General features: G+C 42.3%; 2 protein-coding genes and 1 long non-coding RNA gene across 6 annotated transcripts in view; 2 read left to right on the top strand and 1 right to left on the bottom strand.

The window, feature by feature from the left end:
* Window positions 1-650: 650 nt before the first annotated feature.
* LOC144402388 (uncharacterized) lies at window positions 651-14985 on the bottom strand. The gene is made up of 3 exons (XR_013464329.1): window positions 14476-14985; window positions 1202-1321; window positions 651-1026 (listed from the first exon to the last, which is right to left on the bottom strand). It is a non-coding gene; the product is annotated as an uncharacterized LOC144402388 (long non-coding RNA).
* stard10 (StAR related lipid transfer domain containing 10) lies at window positions 1318-11247 on the top strand. Its single transcript, XM_040175492.2, has 6 exons — window positions 1318-1662; window positions 6372-6519; window positions 6654-6757; window positions 9192-9312; window positions 9674-9726; window positions 10270-11247. Exons 1-6 carry the CDS (start codon window positions 1504-1506, stop codon window positions 10474-10476), a joined length of 792 nt encoding a protein of 263 aa, XP_040031426.1. The 5' UTR covers window positions 1318-1503; the 3' UTR covers window positions 10477-11247.
* arap1 (ArfGAP with RhoGAP domain, ankyrin repeat and PH domain 1) overlaps window positions 14308-17719 on the top strand; it is a 36539-nt gene continuing 33127 nt past the window's right edge. For all 4 annotated transcript variants that reach the window (XM_040171629.2, XM_040171619.2, XM_040171612.2 and 1 more), the window contains exon 1: window positions 14308-14638. The gene's annotated coding sequence lies outside the window, so the exon portion shown is untranslated. The remainder of the gene's footprint in view (window positions 14639-17719) is intronic.

Raw genomic sequence — 17719 nt, 5'->3', positions numbered from 1 at the left:
CCCGCTGCCTCCTGAACTACCTAGTTAGCAAAAAAAAAAGTGCTCGTGTGTGGTGTGATAGCGCGGGTTGCGTTCAAATACTGTCGGCAAAATAACGACAAACAAACCGGTTGACCACACATGAGTTTCATGCATGTTTAAACTGTAGGAGATAGATATGATTAATAGGAAGGATACTTGAAAATAATGTGTGAAGGGACCAGTCAGTGTTCCCACACAGCAGCATTTCAGACCACACAACTCTTCTGACATGAAAGAAAGCAACGGTCAATGCTCTCTCAAGCCTTTTGGGGTCAACATGTCGCTCTTTTTATGACATTCAATTCAACAGAATTGATAACAAAAAAGTGGAAGGCTGCTTTTTGTGTAACCGAATATAACAGCATAACTTGACCTGTATGGTCATTGTTTCTGATTGACGTTAATTAGCAATTATTTTACTCGTTTAAAACTGTTGGGTAAGATACCTTTAAGTGTAAGTGTAACCTATTCATGACGTGTTTCAAACACTTTCAAATGCAGACAAGTTATACACCCATACAAGCCTGTACAGATGTGGGCTTATTGGTTTTTGTTTTAATGGCCAGAGGTTTTTAGTATATTTCAGTAAAAGTGTAATCAACCACAATAAATACATACGTATGTCGATATTACTATGTATTGCATTTTTTTATTCAGCAATATATTTACAAATGAACTGTAAAGAACAACATATCTTGAAAAAGGCCATAACCTAGGGCTTTACGAGGATCACCTGAAGGCAGCAGGGGAGGCGTTTCCATTGTAGCCGAAACTGCGTCGCTTGCCTGCACAGGCTGATTTCTCCCCCCCCCTTCCACCTCCCCCTCTTCCTCTTATTTCTCACCGCATCTCCCCCACCACCTGCCACAGCAGCGACGCAGCGATGGAGAACCTCCGCGAATGATTACGAGCTTCACGCAAGACTTCAGTCGCGAGAGCGAGAAGAGAGAGATCCACGCGGAGGAGCAGGCGGGGAGGTAAAGAAGGGGAGACACGGCGAGAGTCCTGCGGAGAACACAAACATATGGTTCGTCTGAAGAGCGGCTTTTTCTTTCGGAGGACCGCCGAAAACCACAGCGGAAACTTATCCAAACCATTATTCAACCGAGCAGCTGAAGAGGCTCGTTAGTCCCGTCGCGCGGAGACGCTTCTTTGCGTTATTGTGCCCGCGTGCTCTCACCTGTGCGTGACTGCGGCTCGTTCACCTCTGTCTCTTATTACTTCGGACCGGGTGGATTGCGGTTGTTGCGCCTTCCCGCACGCGCACGCGCACCGTTCATCACAAGACGACGAGAGCTTCCTGCAAAGGAGGAAATTTAATTAAGACGCATTACACCTCACAGAAGAGCAGCAAAAGAGTGACTGGCTTCATTCACCTTGTGTCCTAAAGGGCCCAACGGGAGGCTCCCAGAAACCCCTCTCTTTTACCCCCCTCCCATCACTCCCCTACCCCCCCACCAACCCTCTCCTCTGTAACGAGCCATGTCTGGACGGACTGTGACCATCCCGGACGACCGGGCGTTCGCCAGCTTCAAAGCGGAGGGTCTGTGCGAGGAAGGCTGGAGCATGAACCACAACAAGGGGGGCATCACGGTGTGGACTCAGGCTCTGGAGGAGGGGAAGTCCATCCACAAAATCAAGGTGATTATGTCCCAACAACGTATACATGTGGTGCTCATGTTGTATCCAGATGCAGGGAAATGCCTTTGCCAAAATTCCCTTATGATTTAAACTGCTGACATGGTCTAACTGCTTCTTTTTTTTTTTTTTTGCTGCATGGTAGTTGCAGAGGCCAATTACAAGCCCACTATACCGCTTCTTGCATTTCAAAGATGTGGCATTTCCTATGTGGTGACACACAAATGGGTCGAGTTAATAGTCCTGATATGATGCCGTGCAACAGTGCAACCGTTTTTTGAAAGCATCGGTGTTCCGCGAACACGTCCTGGGTCGGATCCACGCGTCCATTAACACATGAGATGGGTTGTGAAGTTCTGGCCGATGCACGCTTTAAGAAAACCCCGGTACTTTAGAGAATCAAGAGCCTCAGCCCTCAGGTTTCCTCCCCATTGGGAGTAGAAACCATTACCGTATTTTCAAGCCTCTACCCAGAAGCATGTTTAGTTATAGGTGATGGGTGTAATATTTCCGCTTAATTTGTTCACTTGGAGTTGGTTCTGCATACAATTAGTCATTGATTTAGCACAGTGAGGTAGAATGGTGCTGTTGTCAATATTACTCACTTGTCAATAACTGAAAATAAGTCAATGACTATTTAGTGGTTACGGCTTCTGTTATTTAAGGATTTTTTGCTTTTCTCATTATTCAAAACATCAGGTCTAATGAAACAACCTTGAAGGTTAAAGACATTATTTTGTGCTCTGATGACTTGTGATGGTCGTCTGTCATTATTTGTGGGTATTTTATGAACTAAATGAGGAACCCTGTGCACTAGAGTGCAGTTTGACATTAGTAAAGTAACACTAGTTGCTCCTCCCTGATCATTGTTTAGGTAAGGTACCGATGTGAAATGACTTATCTAGTCAAATAGCAGTCGTGGCGGTTTGTCTCTAATGTGAATGTTTGTCTTGGGAGTCGATGTGGAGACGTCATCGGGAGCAGCTTTGTCCTTTAAGACCCGCTGCTGTGTGCCATCAATCATATTCTATTTGATCTCATTTGAGACATTTAGCTTCACAGCTGACAGTTTTCTGACCTTCACAGTACTTTCTGATCTCACTGGCCATAAAATTGTGATTACTGTAATTTAACACGTCTATAAACGACCCTTCTGTGTAAGCTGTGTGTGTGTGTGTGTCTTCCTGCTGGTATATCCGGGTCTGAGGAGTGCTAGCCAGCCACCAGGTGTTTACTTTGTTAAATAAAGTGGAGTGCGTGTGTGTGCATAGGTGTGTGTCTCCGTCCAGTGGGGCGGCCATTGCGAGGGATTGTGTGTGCGTGCGTGTGTGTGCGTGCCTGTGTGCGCAGCGGTTAAGGACAGGTGTGTTTCCTCGGGACAGCTCTGCAAACAGAGAGAAGCAGAAAGTGCACACAGACACACACATTAGGGGTTTGAATGGGGCTCATATCTATACTTGCCACTTTATCGTTATGTAAATACAACCGCTACAGGAGCTTTATTTTGCATAGTTACGTCATCTGGTTTTCTTCGAGTCTCTCACACGGAACAGGTTTTCCAATCCAACTCAGTTTTATTTATTTTTATTCCTCCTCTCAAAGTGATGACAGAATTGCAATTGTGTGCGTTTACAAAGGTAGATGGTATGTGTAGATAATCTTTATAGGTGTGTGTGTGTGTGTGATGATCAGGGCATGCAGCGATGCCACGGATACAGTTGTGCTGCAGAGGGAAAAAAAGCATGCATTTTGAATGATCAATGTCAGTGTTAATAGGGGATAAAAAAATATATATATATATCCATCCAGAGAGAGAACAGTCTGGCTATCATTAGCAACCTAATTATCATCAGCCCCATTATTGTCATTACCGTCACTGTCATGTTCATCAATGATAACCTCTGGTTTCCCAGCTGGAACCGTCACATCGTATTTGTGGGAGTGCGTACTGTGTAGGTGGGTTTTGATTTCTGTAATAGTTTGACAAACTGTCAGACTGCCTCTCTGCGATAAACACACACACACGCATTGGGTTTGCTTTCTCACTAGGGACACACAGGGAAGCCTGGCTCTGAGTCATACGTTACGAACTCGTCCATTTTTTTTTTTTTTTTACGTGTTCATAATCGTCTATCATGCATCAGCACCCAGAGGAGAGTGCAGTGCGAGGGATGGAAGACGCCGGCTGGCAGAGAAGAAGAACCGGGGAGACGGGGAAAGAGGAAGAAGATGCGTAGTAGGTGGTGTGTGTTGGATGTGGAAAGGTCAGAGGTCACGGGTGTTTTTTGAGTGGGCGCAGCGTGGACTCTGCTCAAGGAAAGAGTCCCCGAGCCGCCTATCGTTGGTGTACCTGCTTGTATGCCTGCTCCCCCTCCGCCTCTGCTTTATCTCCCTGAACTCCCTCTCACCCGCCTTTTTATCTGTGTCCTTGCTTCATCTGTTGACTTCACTGAGTTAGTGTATAATAGAATTAAGCACACGTGTACTGAGCTGGCTTTGTGTCTTCATTCTGCACTGGATGCATTCTGCTCCCTATACTTTAGTTTTCCTTCTTCCTCTTATTCCTGTTTCAGTTTGCCTCTGGTCACGACACATTGATTAATCCCCCCCTGGTCTTTTCTGACCTACAGGTCCTCTCCAATCTCTTTACACAAATATAATGTCATTGTTGCCGTACGCTTCCCTTCTGCAAATGTAATACATTGCATTATCTGTTTTGTTTTTTCCTGCTGAAGCAACAAATATGTCTTCGGCACTTCTTTTTTTCTAAAACTCATCGTTCTGAATGTGTTCTAGTTCCTCCAGTATGGGGAGTTCTTGGTCATCTCTGGGTAACTAACATGTCATCTCAGTTTTAATCTTTGTCCTCAATAGACTGACATTGAATTAGTTTTAGGCACACCCGAATCAGATGACTGCAATCACGTATGCTATTTGAACACTTAATGAGCTCGTCTTTGTAATCCCCTTTTACTCAAAAGTAAACCGGTATTAACACCATATGACACGTTTATTTAGAGCTGTCTTTCACAGTGTTCACATGATTATTTAACCATTCACCTACGTAAGTGTAGGCCACGTTCTCATTTGGTACCTGGTCAAGAATCACTTAATTTTAGTGACTTCTATTTCTATAGAAAACCAGATCCGTTTTTGTTAGTTTAGTCTTTGGCGGTCTTCTAAGATTGTGGGTAAACTCGCAATCGGTTGCACGTATTACGCATCATATAACGGTCTCTGAGCCCAATCTGCATTTCCTTGTTCTCGGTGAGGAGTAGGCATTTCAATTTAGCCGTTTTGTTTTATTATGCGGCTGGTTGTGAAGCGCTGTGAGATTGTGGCTATATAAGTGAAATTGGATTTGACAGCAGCAGCAAGTAGGCATAGCTCTCATGTCCAATTTGGATTAAGAGGTAGTAAATTACATTTCTTGAAGAAGTGGGGTTGGAAGCCAAAATAAGATCTTTGTTCATAGGACAATTAACTTCACTCAATTGGGGGTCTTCGTGAACAGGGGCCTTTTCAGTGTGTGTCAGCACCATTAAAAAAACAACTGCAAGCATGTTAATGTTCTAAACTAAGGTGGTTAACATTATACCAGTAAATCAACTTATTTGCTGAAATTGCACTTCTTGTTCTTCTGGGTTTGTATCCTTATGGTTGAATGCACTTATTGTAAGTCGCTTTGGATAAAAGCGTCAGCTAAATGACATGTAATGTTGTAATGAAACCGCAGCATGCTCGTATTTTCACATCTTATTAGCGTGCAGATGCAGCCCCCCCAGCTGCCAACAAGGCTCTACACCCACAGTCATTTTATCTTACAGTTTCCTATGACAGCATGCGATTGAAATAAAGCATCGTACAGATGCATATCTGAATGAGCTCTTCAGATAACACATTTGTAAATGACGAGTGCATAGCCACAGCCGCACAGCCAAAAGTAAGATAAATGTGTTAAACATTTTGTTTAAGGGTAATTTACTCTATTCTTCTTCCTCTTCTCTTTTAGGGCCTCTGTGCCTTTCACACACTTGCTCTCTCCGTGTCCGCCATCCTCCATTGTTGTCATTATAAAGACTAACTCCCCTTGGCAATTGTAACTGTAGTAACGGCTTCACTCGGGGGCTGCAGACCTCTATTTACACAGGGTGTGTGTGTGTGTACAGGGCCATCTACTGCGGAGCGGGTTTCGTTGTAAGCTGTGACGCACTACGTCGCACTTGTTTTAAATCAACAAGCATAAATAAATTTTTTTTAAATGGAGCCCTCCTTTGCTTTGAAATGGATACATATATTTATACGAACGTTTTTTAAAAGTAGATTCAAGGACATTTACGGCCTCTGAGGCTACATTCACACTACGCTCAAACCATGTGTGTGTCTGTCTGTCTTGTAGAGATCGTGTGGTTTTCTACCCAAAGCTGTGATAAAGTAATGGCTCATCGGTCGTCAGTGGCTTTTCTCTTAATGCTATTGCTAATTTGTTCTCACACAATGAGCCCTTTGACTCTGATACACTCTGACCATCTTATGTCTAATAATTTACCTGTTAGTTAATGCACACCGCACAAGTGTGTGTGGTAGTGTTATTTTCCAACGGTCAATAACTCCGGATTACTTAATGTTTCAGTCACGTCAGCTCTGTACGATTTCTTTCTATTGCCTGTAGCTAATCCCTGTGTCCCTTTCTATCCGTCTCTCGTCCTCAGTGTCGTATGGTGTGCAAGGACGTGTCAGCGGAGACCATGTATGACGTTCTCCACGACATCGAGTACAGAAGGAAATGGGACACGAACGTCATTGAGACCTTCGATATCGGGAAGCTCACAGTCAATGCGGACGTTGGTTACTACTCATGTATGTCCCACTCTCCAGTGTGCAAACACAAGCCGTTCACGGGACACCATTTGGGGCTGGGAATGGCTGCAGAGACGCACACAAAGTGCAGAAGTGCAGTTTGGTTCTTTATTTCTGATCCTGTATGTTCACAGGGAAGTGTCCGAGTCCTCTTCGGAACCGCGACGTCATCACGCTTCGCTCCTGGCTGCCGATGGGGAGAGATTACATCATCATGAACTACTCTGTCAAACACGACGTGAGTAAACGCGCTCACACTCGGGGGAAAAAACATACACAACATGCAACGTCCACGGAGAACTGAAACATGCTCAGCGCGGGCCGGCTCGGTCACTCCGCCACAGCTCTGTTCAAAAGAGCGTCTTAAAAAACCCGTTTTTAAATGCGTACACATGAGCGTTGATCCAGTTTAGCAAGCTTAAGGGCGTTGTGCTGGATTACAAGAAGTCCTCAAATATTTGTGGAAAGGCAACAATAAAAAGCTTTGTGTGCGCTATTTAAGACTACCACTGCATCCAGGAAGTGTTCTAGGGTGATGGGCACCTTTCCAGAGCAAGCGCACCCTGCTTCCTCCTGCTGTTAACTGGGAGAATGATTGATATACTGTGAGCTGCCACAGCTTCACTTTAATTGTAGGGTAGTTCAGTTAATTCTGTTGAAAACATTGTGTTCTTAGTTCGGCTTGCTTCTTAAGAAGTCCTTTCAATGCCAAAGGCCAGTAAACCCAACAGTGATTAGAGAACGCCGAGTGACTTTGAGTTTGGATTGGAACCTGGCCAGACCTCATTTTCTTTGGCGCGATGTCTGTTTCTTCTTAAACAGGAGGAAAAGGACAAGAACGATGTCTTTATAAAAGCTTGTACTCGTCGCCTCTCTCCAGAGCTGCTACAGACGTTTAGTTCCTTTATCTAACAAATGGATTGTCCGGTGTATACAATGTTCAATAAATTCAGTTTAGTATCACATGCACAGCAAATCCTCACAATGGACAAGCAGCATTACTTTACTGATTATTTTAGTTGAGTCATTGTTTCAGTTGAACCTCTCCCGATCTGACTTCCTGTCTTTTCTGTCTCGTACTCCCGATCTCCGTTTTGAAGGTTTTGCTCGGTAATATAATGTTTACAAAAGGATAAGACCTCTCATGTGACTCAACTGTTGACTGCCGCCTTCCACATTCCTGCATCAACGAGTGGTTACGAACATTCTCTGTCTCTGTCTGTGTGTGTGTGTGTGTGTGTGTGTGTGTGTGTGTGTGTGTGTGTGTGACTAACCAAGGTCACTCACTAAAAGTTAAGATCCTGACTATTGGAACGCAGATCCAGGAGTCCGTCCTTTTTATATACTTATATTCGACAACTCTAAATCAATTTTGTGTCAGTCTCTCATATTTCATGATTTCAGTAACTTCATAATCCAGCTACCACGGCCTCGTTGTACCTTTCTAACCTGTCCTCGCTGGAGGGGCCTATATATATTTATTATGGCTACAGCTACTCTGTCAGTTGATCCATTGAGCACTTTTTTTAGCAGCAAGGCTTTGGGGATGGCAGCGCTATTATTAGATGGAAGGAGATTTTGTCGTGCGATGGTGAAGCCCACTGACTTTAGTAATAACTTGATTTTTGAACAGTAGCTGCAAAACTAACTTGACATTCTGACCAGCCTCAGCTGTACTTTGGGATTAGTGCAAGTACTGGCATGCTGAGCGAGACGGTGGACGTGGTAATCATAGTTCTGGCTGGACATCAGCTGGATCAGTCAGGATTGTCATTGCGAGCATGTCATCATGCTGACATTAGTTGAAAACGTCGCTCTGCCTGCAGCAAGCGGAGCCTCGCCGTGCTGCCGGCACGGCTGTGGACTTTAGTGTACATTGTGTTTATTCACTGTTGGAATATATCAAATGTCAGCAGTAACGTTGTGAGTTACCAGAGCCACGGTGATGAACAAAGCTGAAAGTTAAGTCTCTGTCTACATTCTCTCAGATCATAATAAATGCTGATTTTCCAGGTCTTTAAAGTGTATTCCTAGAGAGACATTCCTACGATAGTTCACAGCTAACAAAGCGTAGGCAAATGATGAGTTAGCTGTAAGGAATGTTCCTCTTATGAAGGCTCTTTCGCTGACTGCCTCGCTGTGTACTGTATGTCCCAATTAGCGCTGGCTAACCAGTGCTGTACTTTATCATCATGAATAATAATCTCAGATGTATAGTCAAAAGGAGCTGCTATGGAATAGGCGCACTTTAATACTGAGTCATGTGGACTTGATTTGCATCTGAAATATGACTGTGAAGCACACAATGGGATTGATTGGCACAAAGAGGAAAAAATGCCCCAGAATCATAATGCTTACCTTGTTCAACTATTTGACAAACTGACACAAAGGCCGTAAGACCCTTTTTCTCACCGTGATTATTAAATATTAGTTCAAATGTATAACCTTTGTTTGTGTGTATGCGTGTGTGTGTTTTACATAATAGGTTGATTAAATATAACAAAAAATACATGAGGTTTTTACAGGTTTTCTCATCCTGTTCAAGGTGGATACATTCATGCACTTAATAAGGATGTAAAGTTCAATACAAACCTTCATGTGCATGTTTAATTATTTCAGTTGTATTTGTATAACCTAATATCACAAATTTGCCTATTTTATTGTCTCCGCAGAAATACCCTCCTAAAAAGGACATGGTGCGAGCTGTGTCCATTCAGACCGGCTACCTGATCCAGGGCCAGGGACCGACCAACAACTGCACCCTCACTTACATGGCCCAAGTCGATCCACGAGGTAACTAATACACACACATCCAAAGCACACAAGGGCCACCTTGACCGTAATGAACAAATAGAAGCACACACTGAAGTCTGAAGGACACGACTACAGAAACACAACCAGGCGCTTAACCGGCTCAAAGTTCTACTGAATGTTTTATTCCCCTGCCTTTGTCAAGATTAGTCGCCATAGTAACCTTTCGAAGGACAGAATCTATTTCACTCTGGCGCTAGGCTTACTACTTATTCGTGAATGACATGAAATTGGATGAAGAGAACTCTTTATATCACCCTCCCGTTTCAATCTCTTTCTAACTTGAATCGTCACATACAGCCACATACTTATCTTTATCTTTTCGCTCCGTCTTTCTTTACAGGTTCGTTACCCAAGTGGGTTGTCAACAAGTCTTCCCACTTCTTTGCTCCCCACGTAAGTCTTTTGCAAATCAACCCAGATTCCCAGAGTTGTCCGTTCAGCAAAGTGTATCTATACAACCACGAATAATCCCACGAAGAATTTCTTAAACACATTATAGAAACACTACTGTTTTCACTATATGTTTGTCTATAAATGGGTCTGTGTGTGTGTGTGTGTGTGTGTGTGTGTGTGTGTGTGTGTGTGTGTGTGTGTCTGGAGAGCAGCCTGGGATGGAGCAATCCCTTGATGATACAATAGCAAAAACATAGAAACGCAAGACTCACAAATCCCACTGGAATTAACCACGCTGTTGACTTCACCACAATAAATGCAACAATATCTTCTGTCTGGGATTTGTAGCCTACCTATACATATTACCTTTTGATTCAATGATTTTAAACAAATAGTCTGTTATCTGAGCCTTGAGCAAGAATGAATGTTGACACTGCATTCAAGTGTCAATTCATCATTTCCCTTCGGTTAGTTGAAGTTGTTAATGATCAATCGACAGATCTGTAAAAACTAGATGTAGTTAATATTTTCTGTTCCTTTTAGGCTATGAAAAAGATCAACAAAGCCTGTTTGAAGTATTCCGACTGGAAGCAGAGACACAACCCTGGCTTCAAGCCCTGGCTCTACCCCGAACAGACTACATTACCCAGCATCCCGCTCTCTGAGCTGAGCATCCAGCATGCCGAGAGCCTGGAGAATATTGATGAAAGCTCCCTGGCTGAGACCCAGGAGAGAGAAGACAGCGACTAACGCATACTCACTCACACACGCACACGGCCATGTCTTCATACACACACACACACAAACAGTAATGCAGGGTTACAAGCATGCCTGGTACACATCAACAATTACACTTATATATATGTGATTCTACATACAAGTATGTGTGTATGCACATGATGTTGCATATGCAGGCATACTCACAGGCACATGTACATAAGCTCATGCAGACCAACTTCATGTCATAATTCTATACATAATGTATGACCTCATACATGCCACATAGATGCACTCACAGAAACACACCCACAGAACAGACACCAAAAACGACATAGCTTTACAGGTGGGTAAACTCGTATTCCTGGTAATCAGAAAGGTGCTCTCATTCAAAATATGAAGAGTTGATTTCAGATTTATACTTTATCTGCAAGTTATGTATACGATCTTATCTAGTATGAAAACAACTCTGTGTATCTCCCTTAACGGTTGTGCGTATAGCAAGTACACAGAAAGACACATCATTCATTTAGACTCAGTGGACTCAGACATGTATACAACACCCTTAATGATGTTCTGACCAAGTGGTCTCTGTGTCACTCATGGGTCTCCATGACATTTTGTAAGCACATAATACATATGCAGGTGTGCAGAAGGCAGCTGGAACCACTAACCTGCAACCCTTTCACACACATACACCCATACAGATGTTCCACACGTACCGTCAGCTACTTTATTTGAGAGATGTTTGAATGTATGTAGAGTTTAAAAAATTAAAAACGTATTCCTACAAAGGTTTTCAAATTTCGCCTGTGAGCTGACTGATTTCTTCTGTATCTATGTGTTTTTATATTTCCTTAGAGACCCTAGCCTTTGCACGGTCTGATGCTGCAGTTTTGACTATTCACATTGTTTTGGTGACACACACACACACACGGATTGATTAAAACATCACAACCACGATTAGAAAAGGAAAATACAACGACTTACAACCCAACCATGAATGGTTTTTCACTCGTGGAAAGTGTGTTTGTTTGGTTGCATGTGTTGAGCGTTTGTTGTGCGCATCGTGGCCTAGATGACAAGTAGGAATCCCCACAATCTGTTGGCATGGCAACTCTATCGACTCAGCACCAAAGGGAGACATAAAGCGAGGAGAGCTTTCCTGTCACAGTAGAAATGATTTATTGCAGGGTCTCTGCCCCTTCTTCCCCATGTAGGATCCGACTTATCAGCCTGCATACTGTAAATGTGCCGCATGTACAACAGCCACTCTTTTCCTTAGCTGAACTAATTGAACGAATTTTTGCACCAGAACACCAGTTTTGCGCAGCACGTACTGACAGTTACATTGGCTTTATGTATGACTTAAAGCCTCCATTAAACATATTGGATACACAAGATGAGATCATTTTTCATGAAGCTCTCAGTAAGAGGAGCATAGCACTCTACTGTACATGTTAACCTCATGTTTCTTTTATTTTGCATGTCATCTTCTCTGACAGTTCCCTTTTTGCAACATCCGCCTCTGCATGCGCACCACCTAATAAATTATGAATGTTGAAGGACAGAGTATGTGAGTGATGCAAAAAGAGACGAGGTGTATACTGCTCTTCTACAGCTGCAGTGGCTGTTTATCCCTCTGACTTTGTACATAACCATACATACATCCTCAGAGTCTTAATGAGACCTCGCAATAATCATTGTGTGTGTCTGTGTGGAAGGAAATTGTTGCATGTGCATAAGTGTGTTAACTGCATGTGTCAGTGGCATCCCCGCATTTTCTTCCACCCGCCTGCCTTTGCAGCAGGAATAGCAACACGATGGGAACCATCCCTGTGTGTGTGTGTGTGGGGGTGGGGGTGGGGGGGTTCTGCATGTGTCACACTGCCACCCACACAGCAAGCAGACCCACCAAGGCTGATAGTCTAGTGATGACTCATCACCACCCCGCCATCTCCTCTCTGACTCGATCTCCCTCCACCCACTGTATTCTCCCCCTACTCTTTTCCTCCATGCTCCTCCCCCGTGTATTTGTTTCTTTCCAATGTCCTCTTTCCATCTCTTCATCCTTTCATCCGCTTTTCATCCAGGCACCACTTCCATTGATCCTCCTTTCTTTAGTTATTTCCACCCGTCCTGCTCCCCTTTTTCAACTTGTCTTATAGGGACTGACTGAGGGAAATGAAGGAGCATACTACATTGACTCACATATGGGGCCACAAAATAATAGACATATTTCCATTTTTCAACCAAATATATTTGTTTATATAACATATAAATATATTTTTTTTCTGCCTATTTTTCATCTTTACAGTATATATCTTGATATTTTTTTCAAATTTGTTTTCGACCTAATATTTTTAGATTTTTTCCATGACATTTTTAAACCAGACATTTTTTGACGTAACATTTTTTATACTGACTAACTTTTTTTGAACACATCTTTTGACCTAATCTTTATGGCCTTTTTTTTCTTGACAAAATATTCCATCTAATGCATTTTAATCTATTTTTTCAATGACAATATTAAAACCAAATTTATTTGGGATATTTTTCCATGAAACAGTCAAACCTAAAATATATTTTGAATATATTCAAATTAAATGACATTTTACGACCTTTTGACTTTTTTTTAATAACATTTTTTTGACATTTCTTCACTTCATATTTTGATTTTTCTTTCAATGACGTTTTTTTGAGATAACATATATTGACATACAACGTTTTTCAGTAACATTTTTTACGCAATATTTGTTAATGCAGTATTTGTTAATGCAGTATTTGTTGACTTGTTTCCATGACATTTTTTCACTTAATACATTTTTCTGTCAAGTACCCTCGATGTGCGTGCATGTGCGAGCGCCCAACCAATGCTGCTTGCAGCTTTAATTCATGAATGTTTTATATTTGGCTGGGACTGGGAGGTCATGGGTTTCATTTGGTTTAACATACCTTTCATTGCATGCCAGCCCTCTCTCACTCTCAATCTAATTTATCTAGCTGTGTCTTTACTGTTGCTAGAATACAATACTAGGAATCCTAATAATTTAAGAAATATTTACACTGCAACATTCTCTTGGTAATTCAAACATTATGTCCCCCTTTATTATTTTGTTTTTATGTGATGTCCTTGGAAATTCTGTGTGTCTATAGGCTTTATGTCGTGGCAGTGAGTGGTTGCCCTCTTCTGGTTCCTATCGGACCTTACCTAACAAATCAGTAGCCTGTCTTATATAGTACTGATCTAAATGCCACATAACCATCACCGCTTATACAAATGTCTGATGATATATATTCCTGATCACAGTGCTGACTACCTGCTGGGATGTCGGAAAGGACTGAGACATCTGCAAATAAATAGCATGGCATTAATATTTAATTATGTGTGTTATCTGTCAAATTAGTAAGCTAACACTATTGCTCTCAAAATAGTAGGTATATAACATATATTATAATCAAGCAATATTTGATTTACCCTTTGACTTTCCATAAAATGTGCTGGCTGATACAGACTCCATCTTGTGTTGAAAAGAAGAGGAAGTTATCATTCATCATCATTCTACCCATTTGATATCACTGGAAAGCCCGGGATGTCCTCTTTAGAGTACATTTAATAGGATAGAAGTAAAAGGAAATAGGAGAGTAAAAGGAGAGGTGAAAAACCAAAATGTCCACCACAGGGGACACACATGAATGGCCCGGGTCTCAAGAGGATATAGTGTTTACGTACACTATACGTACACTTACGTACCTCGTAAAATCTAAGCATGATCTGACTGTATGACTATTTTCTCTAAGTGGGATATCGTTACGGTTAAGGGGCATTTTCACACAATCAGACAGGCTCGTCCAGTCTTTTTCAGTGGTCACATGACGGCCGTCCGGAAGTTTTTCCAATTTTTACCGCACCAACGTTCCCATAGAGACGCCGGAAAAGCATAGCTGCTAGCCTTCAAAACAAAACGCCACAGCGACGAATGTCGCCGTGCGCATGTGTTTTGAAACTCATTCCCGGAAGTGGTTTCCTACCTTTTACTCCCCGCCCGTGAGTTGTCGCTGCCACCTCTTTCACCCGTGTAAAAAAAAATGTTATCCGCTTTTTGGCGTCACGTTTGCGGTCGCTAACTTCACCTCGGAAACAACCGCCAGTGTGTTTCACTGGCGCTGAACACTTGCCAAGACTGTCGAAAAGGTGAGTAAGTGGGTTTAAGGTTATCATTTTTCAAACTTCAAAAAGGAAGGGAAAGAAAAAAAAAACGAAAGTAAAGAGAAACTTTCCCAGAACAGCTGATACGGATATAATCTACATTGAGATTAAAAGCGTTTAGCCGGAGTTGTTCAAACGGAACGTGACGCTCGCGCACTGACCGTTATCTTACCCGCTGCTGAGAAATACGCTGTAACGTTCCTAGCATGAAAACACTCAACAACGCGTTGTAGCGGTCCTTCGACTGCTCAACCCGACTCTGATTTACCTCTCGAATTAAACCGGCAATGTTTTCCGACCGTGCATTGGTGTTTTTTTTTAGCCGTTGAGTCGTAGACGCGGGGAGGACGCCGGACAGTTTTCGGCGCGGCCGTTGATCAACAGTGGAAGTGGTCATTTTTAAACGGGACCATTTAACCTGTAAATTATGTGTTTTTTTAATGAATGTACATTGGGTTAAATCGGTAACGGAGTTTTCCCAAACGCCTCTTTCCTCCGCATCGTGCCCAGTGAATCCACTAGCAGGTGGACTTGTGGCAGGTGGACTCACACGACTGTCCGTTTTAGATTCATTTCTACCCTTTTTCTAAGGTAACACAAACACACTGGGATACATTTTTATTGTTGCGCTTTTAGCTCGTGTGTGGGATGTATGTTTTTAAAATGATAAGATGACATCAATAGTGAAACAGTATGACTATAGGTAGTTCTTTTAAATACTGCACTCTGATCACCGGTCTATTTTCTTTTTTTGCTAATCAGAGAGAAGTAGTTTCAGGGGATTTTAGAAGTTTTCACAAGAGGAGCTAAAAGCCTTACAGTACACTTCATCTTTATGCACAGTTCAGTAAGGTCACGGAAGCTTTCTGCTCTTACGTTAATGATGTTTCCTCTGTTTCGACAGATGTAATTCTGCTAACGCAAATTAGGGATGTTAAGCAGACTAGACAACCTGCCAGGACCATGCACATCTCGTCTGGCACTTTTCTGTCTTTTTACCCCGTCTCTCATCCTCGCTCTGTTTCCTTCTCCATCTGTCTTATTTTTATAAAGTAAGTAAATTGTTTCCTAAAGTGGAACATTATTTCACCCCGTGACACCCAGTTGTGAGTGCAGGTATAATTCTTATGGCACAAACAAAGCGTGCTAAATGTTTTTCTCACATTCGTGAAACATATCATTTCCATCTTTTGTTGTACGCTTGCAGAGCTGTTGAATAGAGGAACTAAATTGTACACTAAATGTTTAACACACATCTTTGCGTTTCTTTGTGTAATTCCTCAAGATCTTGGAGGATTTCTTGTTTTTAGTCCAAGACAATTTTGTTACTGGCACTGGTTTGAAAGCTGTCCTAAATGAGATGTTTATGGTTAATAGTGCCAACATCTGGGTTTACAGGGTCTGCTCAAATCCATGATGCCCTCAGAGAGTCAAAGACGTAGTTCAGCCAAGAAGAAAAAAATGGACTTCATAATAAGGATTGTATCAGTTTTAAGTCAATGGGCTAAAATGAACAAATCATCAATTAGTATCCTTTAATATATGTTGCTGCAGTGACCCAGGGAATGGACCGTAGAGAAAAAACAAGATAGTCTAAACCTAATCTCTTGCGAGTATGTGGGATTATGTGGTAAACACCCTTCATAGATGCAGAATTGTCACCTCGAGAGGAAAAGATCTTGCCCCCTCAAAATGTGATACTCATTTCAGTCGAAACATTGTTTTTTGTCACAGTCGGACTTTGGCCCCATTAAAGGACCCGAAAACATCCTTTTGTGCGTGTGTGTGTGTGCGCGCACACTTACACGGATAGACAGAGGCTTATTCAGATGTGTTCCTTTACTGGCAGAACCGAGTCACTATTCAGCTCTAATTTAAAGTGGGCTGAAAAAATCAGCTGTGTCTCTAGTGGCCCGATAACATATTATCGTGATCACGTCATCCAGCACTCTGTGAATTTAAACCATTGTTTAAGGGTTGGACAACATTTTCAACTGATGATGATGCGTGTGTGTCTCAGTACACGGTCATTTACAACAGCGTTTTGTGCGATGCGGTAAGTATTTGTAATACACTTGACTTAAGGAAAAATTGGTTATGCATTTCACATAAAAAATCAATGTAACGTCCATTTACAGAATAGTGTATTTTTACATTGTGATCATCCATATGCTATCTGCTAAATGCACGATATGTCTGGGCGTTCATAAATTCTGATCCACTTTGATTTGTTGAGTAACTTGTATTGCAATTTAACGCACGAGGCACTAATTAAATAATAAGAAAGTGCTGGTGGCAAGTTTAGTATGGCAATCACGGCAAGGACACATTTCGTGCTATTTTATAGCAGATTAACCGGAGGCAGGCAGAGCAAGGCAGCTGTAAATGCTGCAGACATATTATGTGTCTGCAAGTCAGGAAGTGGACACTTTTACAATGCAGAGACACTCTTCAAATTTAAGTCAACCTTCCAACTACTAAGTGCATTTAGTCTAATATTGCATGCAGCATACCCAGGTCATTCTACTTTACACCCATCCAAGGTGTCGTCAACTAAAATTTAAGCAATGTATTACGGCCAGACTCCGGCATTGGAAATCAAATAAACGTTTCACTCGTCACAGCAAGTAGCCTGGTAAAGAATGATGGAAACGTTTGAGAAATACTCTTAGTCTTGTGACAACCTTGTGGCTGTAGATGTGTTGCATGAGAGCTGGAGATGATGTCATACGGTCATGTGTTTTTGGTGGTACGGGGATAACTTGTCATCTCATGATCATAACATATTAAAGGGATAACGGGTTTGTTTGACATTTTACTCTTCGTTCCGTTTTAGAAAATCCCTTAACTTTAACTTAAGTCGATAATGTGAGTCTGAACCGAGGACCCGGCAGGTAGCCGTAGTTGTGCCTGACTCCAGCCAGCACTGATTGGCACGAACAGAGAGGATTGAACGTCCGGCTGTTTGTTGGTGTGACGAATTGAGAGGGGATATGAGCCCGAAACACAATTCCTGAGCCCCCCGCCCCGACCACCCTCACACAAACACTGTTATTAGGTGAGCAC

This window comes from Gasterosteus aculeatus, chromosome 1 (assembly GCF_964276395.1).
Source record: "Gasterosteus aculeatus chromosome 1, fGasAcu3.hap1.1, whole genome shotgun sequence".
In the NCBI taxonomy this organism is placed as follows: Eukaryota; Metazoa; Chordata; class Actinopteri; order Perciformes; family Gasterosteidae; genus Gasterosteus; species Gasterosteus aculeatus.
Note: the sequence above shows the minus strand (reverse complement) of the source record. Positions and strands in the feature narration are given on the sequence as shown.

Excerpts from the sequence above, each read along its gene's own strand:
- stard10 (XM_040175492.2), top strand. The coding sequence starts at position 1,504 with ATGTCTGGACGGACTGTGACCATCCCGGACGACCGGGCGTTCGCCAGC. Across the intron at positions 6,520-6,653 it reads GGACGTTGGTTACTACTCAT|GGAAGTGTCCGAGTCCTCTT; the intron begins GTATGTCCCACT and ends GTATGTTCACAG. Across the intron at positions 9,727-10,269 it reads CCCACTTCTTTGCTCCCCAC|GCTATGAAAAAGATCAACAA; the intron begins GTAAGTCTTTTG and ends TGTTCCTTTTAG.